At 37.5% G+C, this 13,331-nt stretch overlaps 1 protein-coding gene across 2 annotated transcripts in view; it reads right to left on the bottom strand.

The window, feature by feature from the left end:
• The window catches only part of VPS35L (VPS35 endosomal protein sorting factor like), a 41,866-nt gene that overhangs the window by 12,858 nt on the left and 15,677 nt on the right, over positions 1–13,331 (bottom strand). For both annotated transcript variants that reach the window (XM_084216639.1, XM_084216640.1), the window contains exons 19-26: positions 13,086–13,166; positions 12,350–12,412; positions 11,378–11,463; positions 10,291–10,371; positions 7,954–8,017; positions 5,905–6,003; positions 5,048–5,125; positions 3,805–3,919 (exon numbers count right to left, since the gene is read on the bottom strand). In XM_084216639.1, the coding sequence (XP_084072765.1) occupies positions 3,805–3,919; positions 5,048–5,125; positions 5,905–6,003; positions 7,954–8,017; positions 10,291–10,371; positions 11,378–11,463; positions 12,350–12,412; positions 13,086–13,166 (667 nt within the window). The remainder of the gene's footprint in view (positions 1–3,804; positions 3,920–5,047; positions 5,126–5,904; positions 6,004–7,953; positions 8,018–10,290; positions 10,372–11,377; positions 11,464–12,349; positions 12,413–13,085; positions 13,167–13,331) is intronic.

Consider the following 13,331-nt stretch of genomic DNA (forward strand, 5'->3'; position numbering starts at 1 on the left):
AATACTCTAAACCATTATTAGACTATGATTTAAAATCAGTTATTAGATATTCCATACCATACTTTCTCCAGAGTGTGACTGAAGCATTTAGAGGATACTCATGGAAAGGTAACATTTTCTGCAGTAGAAATGAAATTATTTTCCAATCTACTAGGTGTAACTGTGTTTTAGCCACAACTGGAAAACAAAACAAATTAAGTACTGTATGCTTCAGAATTGAAATCTGCATTTGCTAAGCACAAAGGTCTGCAGCAGTTGACCTGAGGGACAGGCTCTCCATTTTTATAAAGTTTAATGAAGTTTGACAATATCCCAGTGAAATCAGTGAGCCAGAATCAGCTGAATTACCTTATTCACTCAGCATGTTATTTCTCAAGTGAGGCAAAGATTTCACAGCCTTTAAAACAAAAATGCTGCTTAACACATGTTACCAGAAAGTTATGTCATCTCCACCACCTGCTGAATGCTGTGACCAAACATTAAAAACTCATGCTGTCTCTTTTTTTTTTGACAGACAAAAGTAGCATTTCCACAGGGAGGAAATGTGTGCAATGAAAATCATACCTCTATCTCTGAAGTGCAGAAGAGTGACACAATGGAGCAGGCATTTAATCTCAATTTAGTCCAAGCAGCCCCAAGACAGAAAGCATGACCAATGAGAATTTATTATTCTCTGCTGGCAGCATGCAGTGCTCAGTGGCTCAGCTAAGAGAAATGAAAAGTTCATCTCTGTAAAATCTAGCATCTTCCTTTCAAAGGTGGGCTCTTAATAGGCTCTCCAGAGGTACAAACTATGCATCCAGGGCAAATTCAGCTAAAACATTTTAAACATAATTACAGATTCATTTAAAGCAGGTCTTAGGATCTGGAGATGAAACAGACAAGAGTCATTTTTAATCCATTCTGAACGTTCCCAGACAGACATCCATCAGTGTATTACTGCTGGAGTTTCACGAGCCTATAAATTCATATTTCTCACCCAATTCATTGTCTTAAAGAAAACCTACTCCCCAAAAAATTCCAATTTTCTAATACTGAAGTATTTGGATGAGTCCAAACTTGATCTGATTAACAGTGTGGGAAATCCAAGCAAGCAAGGCTTGCAAGGGACAGAGGAAATGGGAGCAGTGAGACACCAGGACTGATGGTAACTACTGCTGCCCCTTGAAACTGGGAATGAGGCAAACCCCAAACTTTTCCAGCTATAAGCAGATTAGCTGTGGCTCTCCAACTGCTCATAGTTTAGAATGCAATCCTCAGACTCATAAATCCATTTTATGTTATGACCTGCACATCCTTCTTTTTCAAGAGAGATACATTGGCAATTTAGAGAAATCTTCCTATTGCCAACAGAAGTTGTGGAACTCAATTTTGTTATGTGTTTAAGTGAAAAGTCAACTCACAAACAGCTGGATTCCCCATAGAAATTTAAAAGTGAGAAAAATCCAAGACTTTACCTTGCTACAAACACCAGCTGGAATCTTCAAGGAGGAAGTGCATGCACAAAACTCATGCATGCATCACTGCTGACTGAGCTATCAGATCAGGTACACTACCTTTCAGCTTTATTTCTCTTCACAATTTTAAACTAATTAAGGTAATTCAAATCAGCATGAAATAAAGGTTACAGACAAGGCACAGTTTCCCTTCCTGGCTTAATGCTATCATTAATGGCACACTCTTAAATCTTCACTTCATGCTGCATTGGTTTTAGTAGATCAGTGTCTAATTGGCACCAGTTCACTGACTGGAGTGAAATTTGCTGCTATGAATTAATCACTACTTCTTACTTCTTATTCATTCAGTTGAGATACAGATTAAACTGAGTGAAAAGTGACTTTCAAGGACACATTATGTGACTTCAGTGCATCAACATATGGAAAGACAGTTCACAAAAAATGTCCCAAGACAGTTTCTGTTTAACACATGCTAAATTACTCATGCAAGTGACATGTCTCTGAGTCCAAATATACCCAAAATAGCTTTGCAAGGGGAGCAGAAAAGTGAATAACTACAAAACCTTGGTAAATGAAGTGAGTTACTGAACATCAGTTTTGCTCTTGCTTCATTTTAACAAAAGCAGAGATGGACCAAATGCTCCTCTGTCTAGCTCATGGGTCTAAAATTCAGGACAGTGTGGTTAATGAACATGCATTTTAGAGACTGAGTTCATAATACTTTGCATATATCTGCTCCCATAGAAGATTTCAGGATGGGGATCCTGTAAATTGTTTAGTGAGTGCACTGTATTCATGTGTCAAACAGCTGTGCACGTTTGTAAACTCTCACACTGAATAATCTGGACAATTGTTGGGGCCCAGGAGTCTCACTCAGAAAAGAACTGGATCACACAAATAATTGAAAAGCAGTTTATAAGTTGAAAGGTATTAAATCACAGACTAGGTTTCTGACTCAGGGTCAGGGACCAAATATTACAGAAAAACTGCTTTGGATTTGCTTCCAATAAGAGAAGATCTGCAACACAGCAACAATAATGAAAACTGACATACAGGATAAGGTAAGCTGGTCAATTAAATAAAACACCATAGAAAAGGTGGGCCCATTTTATGTAAACTCTGAAAGCAACTGCACAATGCTAATGGCACAACAACAGACTTTGCAGACCTTTTATTTGCACAACAAACTTGGACACAACAGTCAGCTTTACTCTAAATCCCTCTGCTTTGCTGTATGGGCAACATCAGATTCAAAACAAAGAAATGCAACAGTCACCATGCACTAAAAGTCTTAATCAGCATCCTAAGTCAGCTTGTTTGTGCAGCTGGAACTTGCTGGTAAATGCAGAGCTTGGAAAACAAGCTCTCGTGAAGAAGCACAGAACTAACACAAAGAATTAACAGCCACAACAAAAGATGTTGCAAAGTAATCCAATTTATTACTCCCACAGCTCCACTGGAAACATGTAAAGGAAAAGCATTTACTATTGGAGAGCAGACATGAAAAGTCAGGATTAAAATTGCAAAACAAAGTAGAATGACATCACTTCAAAAAGGAAAAGAAAAATACTGCAAGCAGTTAAAAGCATATGAAGACTCTTGGAATAGATAACTGACTTCCATTTGTGACATGAATGAGATCATATTAAATGCTAATACAGACTTAAAGATCATTCTGATGCCAGAATAGCTCCCATATTTTTCCCAAAATCACTTTTTGTCAGAATCTACTATTACTTAACACTGAACTAACAGGATGGCTGACAATGTGCTCAGGCACAATTCAATCAATAATCCAGATCCAAAAAAAGAAAATATATTTTTCAGTCTTCAAGTGATCTGATATTTTACACCATTTTTTCACTCTGATATAGTGGCACATTTTCCTGGCTAAGCATTTGTCAAGCAGGTGCTTTGATAGCAAGTTTCTGCTGTCACTGACCTAACCTGGAATTCTTTTCCAGCTCCTTGGTGAATTTTGTCAGTCTGTGAACTACTACACAGATGTTTTTGTTTCTTTTTTCAGTTATAACAAAGCACTTTATTTGTGATTAGAGTGCTTGCATAATTATGCAGGAGAAAAGCTTTCCATGCTTTCCATAATCTTAAGTAATTTAGGACAACCTACCTCATGGTGAGGACTGTGTCAGCTACAGTCAGCTGTCCTGGCTGCTGAGATCCCACTGCTTTAATGTGACAAGGTTTTGCTTGAGCAGTGTTTGAAACAGAGCTGTATTTTAATTGCATCATAAATATACATATGACTTAGGATATCAACCAAGTTATTATTAACTTAGAAATGTTTCTGAAATATGAGAAGCTTTAAGTAGCCAAATTGATGCCTTACCTTGTGAAAGGCACTGATTTGCCAGAGCAACCTGTCCAGAGTGTAGATACAGATTGAGACGTGTGAAGATACTGGTCAGAGATGGAATTGTAATGAAGCAGAAGGCAACACAAGCCTAAAGTAAATTTTAAAAAATTGAATAAAATTCCTATCTCAGAGTTATAACAATCTTTACTGATTTAATAAACAATTAGGAATCAAAATTTGTAAATCAGTTTTGGGAAAGATTTTCAGTGCAAAGCAAATATTATGTGAAGACCAAAATCAGCAATTTTAAATTTCTAATGAGTATTTTAATAATTTTTTTTTAATTGTTGCTATTACTAGATAAACTGAAAACTGACTCTCTGTGACTGCAGCTCAGAGAGTTCCTCTCTCCTCAGGTAACCACCTTGCAGCTCAAGACCCAAAGCTAACTAGAAAAGGAGAGGAGTGTCCTCAGGGGGAAGCCATGTGCCAGGTGGTCAGAGGAGGTGCCTGAGGGGACAGGAGGAAGCAGATGCAGCCCAGGTGCTGCAGCTGCACAGCCCAAAGCCCTGGCCAGAGCAAGGAGGCCCAGAGAGAAGCTGCCCAGTGCCAGCCCAGCAGCCTCTGCCCTGGACAGCACACAGCTGCCAGGACCTGGAGCGCACACAAAGAGCCTCCCACGTGCAGATGGACACGGCTTGGCTGCCACATTCCAGGTTAGAAGAAGGGAACACAAGCAACCTGGATATCCTGTCATGGCCTGAGCACAGTTCAAGGCACATGTGACCATCTCTATATAGACTCAGAGGCACTAAAGCTGAAAGGAGCACCTTATTTGAAATTCAAATCCTGATTTCAGCATATCAGCACTGATATTATGAGACAGAAGTTTGAATATATTTTATACCCTACCTCCCATTCTCTCTGTGACCGAGTTACATAGAAATTTGGTATTTTATTTCAAACATAATTTGAAAAGCTCAGCTTTCCAGAATTCACACAAACACCTCTCTGGTAAACCTTCCTTTGGAGAGGGAGTCAATCTTGCTGCTCTTTTTCAACACAAAGCTGCTATTAGATGGTTTGGGTCTCTTCTTCCTTAAACAGCAACATTTGGCTTCAGAGAGGAAAGACTGCTCTTAACAAGAGAAAATGGGACTACAAACGGCGTCAAAAAATACTAATATACTTGCTTTGCAAAAATGATAAACTTAGGTGGCAGCAGACAGTATTATCTGCAAGGAAAGCAGGCTCAGAGTTTATTAGTCAGACCTACCCTGACAAATGCAGCAGTCTTTCTGGAATGATTTCCTTTCATCACCCTTCTGGTTTCCATTGCTAGCTGGTTCACAGACTACACACAAAAAACAGAAGCAAACCATTAAGAAAAATGCACAGCCTCAGTGGCAAATAACAACCTGCATATTTTACTGCATGCATTTAGAGAATAACCAGTGTCCAAAGGAACCCTGATACACTGTGCCCTCTGTACTATTTACTTTTTATTGGGAGATTTTTAGTGATTTCCTTAGAGCAAATATGACTCAATTTGTGAAAGTAGACTTGTTTTATTCAAACCTTTGGCTTATCATTTCCTTCCCAGCTATAGTGCTGTCACCTCCTTGCTAGCATAACAATCATGATTTCTAGCTAACACAGATTAAAAAAACCATAACAAAGGGATTTAAGGGAAGATACAATGTTCCAAAGGAATCAGAGGCAGCTAATGCACACCTGTGACTCAATACAGAGAAGAGATTAACCTTCCCAAGCACAGCAGGACTCTGCCTGGATCTGCAGCCAGACACAGTCTAATCTTTCCTAGATGGAGGATTACAGAAGCAGCAACCCAAATTCTGAATGCACAAAAGTGCCATTTATTTTATTACACATGAAATCTCTTGCAAGGTAGCCTGTTTTCTTTGTTGCAATGACACCATGCATGCCTGTCAAGCAAGAACTTCAGAGGGTTTAGGGGGATAAAACCAGAGATGAGATCAAAGTTCACTTTATAAACACCTGAATAAAATACTTCAGACTTCTTTTGCAATAGACCAATAATCTGAGGAGGGAATGGGAGAAATAAAAATATATCCTCATTTATTAAGGAAATGTAGATAAACTGTGGCTTACATGAATCAGCTGGACTAGAACAGGCTCCAGATTGCAAAACATTGACCTGGCTTCAACATAGAAACTCAGCTGTTGTTCAAAGTCACGGCCAAATGAAACCTGTAAGAGAAAAAGGCCCCAGACTTTATCACTGTAGCCCTCAAATATCTGTAAAATTGCATGCAGATAAACCACAGCTCTTAAAAGTCAAAATCCCCCCATATTGTTAAGGAGAAAACCCAGCAGTAACAACAAACAGCAGTCAGAGAATCTCTGTTCTTTTAACTGTCTGCAATACTTGAGCTTCAGGGAAACATGAAAGTTTGACTGTTTTGGTTTTTTGGGTTTTTGGGGTTTTTTTTGTCTATACTCCCCATGATGGTCTACTTTACAGATCAAGCATTTTTCAAGAAAACAAAATTTAAATCCTGTTTGTGAAGTGTTGTCAAAACTAGCACAAGTCTTCTTTATAGGAGAGAGAAAGGCTTGGTTTTCATCATACTTAGAAAGCAAGACAAAAAGCAAGACAGAATAATAGAAACAGATCTGTAAATGTGTATTCAGATTCCTCTAATTTCTAGTTGATAAAGGGCCTCCAACAGAAAACAGCATTATTCCTAATCAGAAAATAGTAAGAAAAGTAGGTTTTCCTCAAGTTTGGTTAATTAATACATGCTTATATAGTATGGCAAAAGCCTGTAACCTTGCATTCTGGCAGGAAAGAAGTCCAAAAACAACCTTTGTGTGAGAACAACCCTCTTCCAACCCTGTAGATTTAAAAACACCCAAGTGCTGTCAGCTGGAGTGTCTCAGCTGTCAATTAAAAGCAGAGCATGAGGAATAGTCTCCAGGCTGTTATGTATTCTATAGCAATTTTTTTTCTAATAGAAGTCAAGGTTGCATTATTTATTATTTCTCAAGTCACATGCAAAAGATTTTTTTACAAAATTAGAATAAAATTTACATTTAATCCATACAGTGAAAGATCAAAGCAACTGCACCAGAAAACAAAGGATTACTTCTCACATTACTGACAACTGTCTTTGCTTTTCCTCTATTTGTACAACTGCTGATTCTTGAGTCCTAGTCTCAAGAAAACATATCCAAAAATATTATTTTTTCCACCAAAAAGACTGACTGTAAGAACTGCTTTTCCCTCCACATCCTAATGTGTGCTGGTTTAAATTCATAAATAGTCATTTTGCTGCTATGGGATTTTCCCCCCAAACCAAGACTATAAAGACACATTAAATTTTGTTCATTGCAAGAAATCCTCCTAAAGGAAATTATACTGCATGTAAAGCTTAATAAAGCAAGACTATATTAGAATATTAATTAGTAAATGATTATAGCTGAAGAAAAAGCAACCATCTAGAGTAAATCCATAGAACTGCAACAAAGAACAAAGAGGACAAGGAGGCACAGAGCCTGACAACTCTGTGTGAAAGAAAAACCAGGCATTGACAGCATGTGGTTAGAGAATACAGAAAGCTTGAGAAAGTCTCCCTAAAACACCCTAACATCTCAAACCCAACAGGGACCAACAGAAGATTTATTGGAGTAAGAGTGAGGGATGGCTTAAAGACTAATTTGAAGACAGAACAGCTGGGGTTCTCCTGAGACTACTAATGTAATGATACAAATTGTCTTATTTATAAATTAGGATAAACAGAGATAGAATAACAAAGTTACACTTATTTTGTATTTTTGAAAGCTGGTAATTGGTTCCATTTAAAGCTAAGTAGTGAAACTTTTCACATAAACCAGTGACCTCTCTGATGCTTCAGTTGCTTTTTAATTTAAAATATGTGCTCTGTTTTAGAGAAGATTTACAAAACTAGCAGAGAACACTAATAAACAAACAACATGCGTACTTTAAACTTTCATCTTGCACCAATCAGCTTCAGCACTGTGTGACATTTCTTTGGACACAGACACACTTATTTCCCTGAAATGCACTGCCTGTGGTTTTCAGTGGTCTCAGGCACACAGGCACCTGCTCCTCATGGGCATCTCACCAAAATCCCAGCTCTAAGGTGCACCCAACACTTGCACACAATTGTCACTCACCATTTTTATGAATCCATTTATCAGAGCTGCTAACATTCTTTTCTCATCCTCAAGTGTTAGTGCACTAGGAAAAAAAATTTGGTAAATTTTAGAATATTGTTTATCCTACTTATCTATAAAGGTTCAAATTATACATAACTTTTTAAAATTTTTTCTGTATAAAACTAATTTTTATATTAATATCACCAAGTCAGCCATGAACCAAACTAAATTACAGATTTTTAAAAAAGCAAAAATTGGTGAGAGTCTTTAGATTCTCTAAAAAACTCCAACTTTGGCATGAGGAGAAAGAAGCTACACTATTGTTTTTTATTGTGGCAAACAAATGGCTTCAGCCTTGTGTTGCAACATGAGAACTTGAGTAAGAATTAAGTCTAAAAACCTAAAGAAATTACTAACTCTATTCTTAGGAGAAAGTTATCCTATTTAAGGCATAAAGCTTTTGAAATATCCTTTAAATATAATACACTGTGTAATACAATAAACACACTAGTTTATTCTTTCATTTGGGGTTTGTTTTGTTTAAGGTTTTCTGTTTTAACTAACCTTGCCTCAGAATTTAAAAATAATTAACTTCACCTTGCTATAGTGCTGGTTTTCTTTATGTTTTAGTAAGCACTGAACTAAACTGATATGTAAAAAAGGAGTTTCTTTTCAAACCTATCACAGATACCTATTCTACATCAAGAGTCCAAAATCTGATTTGAAACAAATTTACATCACATAAAAATCAAGTCAGTCAAACCTGCTTCACTGAAAATGGATGAACAAAAAGTTAAATTGCAATTAACTAATACAATTTAATCCCTTGACTATTATATGCTTGGCTCCTGCTTTGACCTTCAGTGTATCAGTTACCAATTTCCAGCTCAGACAGCAGATGGGAAGAGAACAATAGTTTTACTATACAAATTCAGTAAGGGAGGAAAAAAACCTCAGCATGATGAGCTCATTAGTGCATTGCCAATCAAAAGAGTCAACTGATGGGCTCTGAAAGGCTCAGAAGGCTTGTAATGAGATCTCCAGGTCAGCAATAGGTTTCCAGTTCAATTGTGCATCAGACCCCTACCAGTCAAAGGCTGTTCCCCTCCAACAGCTGTTCCAGGGGTCAGCCAGCCCCACACAACGGGCTGGGAGTTTCCTCAACCAGCATGCAAAAACAGATGCAGGAGTTAGTTAAAAATAACTGGAATTTAGGATGATTTACCATGAGATGTACAACCATCTTAGCTCAAGGAACTGCTGGTTTACAATCAAATTGTTTTGGCAAAGTGTCAGAGGAAGCACCAATATGGATTGCTGTAAACTACTTTATTTTTTTTAATAAGCTGGTTTAGGTACAATATATTGTTCTATTTAAAGGCTGAAGTGGCTTTTAGTGTAACATAGAGCCAAATAAGGTACTCTAACCCAAAATAAAGCGCTCTAGCTGGTATAAATTTGAATTACATGCTAAATCTGACCTCTTTATTGACAATAAATCTTGCATTCATGGCCTATCAAGGATGAGAAAGTTTTAAGTTCCTTTGCAGCATCTGCCATACTAAGCAGCTCTGGGCTCAGTGGCAAAAGAGACTGTGCCCTTACAATTCAACCCAAACCAGAAGGAAAAAAAGGTTTGTCCTCTTGAGAGCTAGAATTTGCAGCATTCTGATGCTGGCTCTGTTTTCAGTCAGACACAGATTTTGGTGTGATTTTTGTAAGTTACCTACAAACCACACTGCTTTCCACACTGCACAACAGTGAGGGTGCAACAGGGCACAGGGGATGCCAAACAACCTCAGCTCTCAAAGCCAAGGGCAAAATAAAAGAGGAGGAATTAGGGAAAAGATACAGATGGTTCAACAGCTTCTCAGTTCTAGCTTCCCCTACTGAAGTTTCTAGAGATCTTCCAGGTATCTTTTAAAGATTTCACACCCTTTGTAATGGCTGAAAACACTGACCCACAAAAAGGTATAATTGAGTATGGCAATCTGTGCTTTAGTAGCTACACATTCACTTGAATCTCAGAAATAGCTTATTATTCACTATAACTCAACTGTTACATTGGTTTCACCCTCAAAGTGTTTTGAAGATTGGATTGTAAAGCGTCTCTGCTTCACTGGAAAGCTACAAAACCACTGCTACTTCCTTTTTAAAATTCTGCTTCAGTATTCAAAATACAGCAGTAATTAAAGAGCAAATGGTACGTGCTGCCACTTCACTGCACAGCTCTTCCCTCAGCACTAATTGGATTCATGTCTTAATCCACCTTGAAACAAACAGCCTCAGAAACACGAAACCACATCAGGCAGCCCCACTGTGCACAAATGAGAGCTCAGGAGAAGTTCATCTTACTTCACAGAATCGTGCATTGTCTTACAGACGTGCAGCAGGGCGTTGAGGATCACGGGATCCTTCGTCGGCTCCTGCTGGTGCCTACAAAGGGTTGCAGAAAAAGTGATGAACAATCCTGCTCTGTCAAAATGGAAAACAAGCACTAGGATGACACCCATTTAATGCATCATTTCAATCACCAGCACTGTATGACACTGCACAAGTTTTAAATTCGTTTGTGAACCAATGAACACCAATGATCACATGGTTAATATGGGTAGAATTGCAATAAATGCCAGCCAAGTAATATTATCTTAATTTACACATTTGCATTGCCAAGCCACAGACTCTGACTCCTTAAGGGACACAGTAAGGTGGACATGTGATACACTGAGGCAATCTAAGAACATTAAAATAAAACAATCCTGGATTTACCAAGATATATTTTAATTTCTCAGCTACTCAGGGACAGGCAGGAAGGATCAGTGTCAGGTTTAGGTACAGAGGCACATGTGCAGAGCAGCTCCACTAAGATGATTAAGGGGCCACAGCATCTCTCATTTCTTGGCAGTAAAGCCAAGAGAGCTGGCCCCATGTGCCCTAGGGGAGAGAAGGCTTGGGGAGCTCAGCAGTGAATATAAATACCTGAAGGGAAGGTGGAAATGAGAAAAATGTTTCAAGAAACCTGTTAATTATTTGAAAAGAAAATAACTGCTTGACTTTCAGAACAGTTGAATGTATTTTCATTTTCTAAGTTCATTTTCAACTGTAGCAATACTCTATTCTGTGCTGTCACACCAACTGGAAAGTGTAAGAAATGTCATAAACCAACTAAGGCAACACACCAAAAAAAATAAGCTCAGAGAACAACTATTCTGTTAACCCACAGCAAGTCAGCATCAATATAATTACTTCAACTTTCTTTGTGAACAGTCAAACAGTCCATCAATAGATTAACAAAACTGACACATTTTCTTTTTTCTTTCCCATAGCCTGGAACACCTTCTTAAATTAAATAGCCAATATACTGCCTCCTCTTCCCTAGCCATCTTTCAGTAAGTTTCCCAGAGCCTCCAAAGTGGATTTCACTTCAACAGTCTCCACTTACTTAATAAAAGATTCCATAATGCACTTGCAAACCTCCACTCTCACACTTTCCTTCTGGAACATATCCAGAAATGGCAAGAATTTCTCCTGAAAGCACAAACACATAAACAAGTAAAATTAGGTATGTTACAAATAACACGCTTATTTTGGGTAAGTTTCATAAACACAGCTATTTTGGGAAAACTATTTTCATCTGTTTTTAAAACAGTAATTAATCTCAAAGGATGAAAAAGAACTAATGGAAAAGGACTGATGGCTGAAAGATGTATCAATTTATTGATTGCAGAGATGCAGAAGGGAACACAAAATACAGAACTGTTTGAATCAAACGTTGCACTTTATTTTTAAAAGCAATCATATGCTTCAAACAGCTTAGGGTCATCACAAATTCAGACATCTATGGGAAAAAAAAAGGTAAGATATTATAAACAATTAAAATAGTCCACACATCATCAACAATTTCACATCTATCCAGACATCAGTCTCAAGTTTCACTCTTCAAATGATTTCTGTACTGTGACACACACTTGCTGTCTTTGTTTCTATTTTTCTACCTCACACAGAGTTGTGACCTCCCTGAGTTCCACTTTGTTCCAGTGCAAGTGCTAGGAGAGGGTATGATAAGTATGTGTCATCAAAAAGAAACAGCTACCAGCAATTACATTAACACACACACACAAATAAATGGTATTTCATCTTCCATTGATTGCCACTTATGTCACAGTAACAAACAAACTTACAAAATTGAACAGCCTCATGAAAAAAGTAAAGAAAACTGGAATTGGAATAATAAGTACTTAAGTGGTAAGCAGCAGAAAGCTCACAAAATATTTTTGCACTTAGCTACTTGATAAAAAGTCCTTGCATTCTGTGAACTTGTAAACAATCTAAATACTCCAGTCAAGATAAATTCTCTTGCAGAAAAACTGTCAAACAGTTCTCCTTAAAATTTATTAAACAGAATATTACTTACCACTGAAAAAAGCAGAGCAAAGTCATAGATATAGGTTATAACTTTCTGAATAATTGACTGCAGCTAAAGGGAAGAAAAAGGAAAAGTTTAAAAAAGGGGAAAATTATTGTAATAAGAGTTAAATTAAGACTATCCACACCAGAGATTATTCTTCTCTAGTTATTCATAGAAGACGCTTTTGAAAGATGCTTCAAGCATTCAACAACGTAATTTCTTTCCCCAAAGCAGGACAAACTATAGCTATGCTGTTCCTACACACTTTTCCTATATACCCTCTTTGTAGGCACTTTTTCTACCCTCCAAATAACCACAAAAACCTTCTCAACTAATCCATCTCTCATTTGGCATTCAGTCTCAAGAACTGGACACACTGATTCACTGAAGCCTTAACAATGCCAAGTGGAGATAGTTTGATGGCTTACTTCTGTTTAAACAGCCTATCATGATTGCTAATTTCCTTCAGCAAACACCACTGTTGATGTAGGAGTTAACTCTTGCTACTTCTAAATACATAAATCATTCCAGTTTAGCATTTCTCAGAATTAAAACATTGATATGCATAGAAGAAAAGGAGCAATAAATCACAGCATTACAGTGTTCCAAGAGGCTTTCCAAATTGTAGCTAGTGTTTAAAAATAATTATTTTGTTATAAAAGTTATCAGTAATGTTTAAGAATCGATTCCACCTAAGAAAACGCACATCAGATTTGCAGATTTGGCAAAATAAACTCTTTACCTGTGGGTAAGCATCTTCAAATGCTCTGTCAGGAGTCATGTGTTTGATAACATCAGCCAGAACCGTATTGACCTCTCGCTTCTGTGCAGCAAAAAACGAAGTTACAAAATGAAATTGGCACGTAAATCAAGTCACTAAACACCAGTTGAGCAGGTTAATTTATTTCCATTTACCAAAGCATCAGCTTTTTACAGAGCTCTAGTTAAGCCAGGAACTTTAACCAATAAATCCTTACTTAAACTGATC

This window comes from Fringilla coelebs, assembly GCF_963513975.1.
Source record: "Fringilla coelebs genome assembly, chromosome: 16".
NCBI classification, from domain to species: domain Eukaryota; kingdom Metazoa; phylum Chordata; class Aves; order Passeriformes; family Fringillidae; genus Fringilla; species Fringilla coelebs.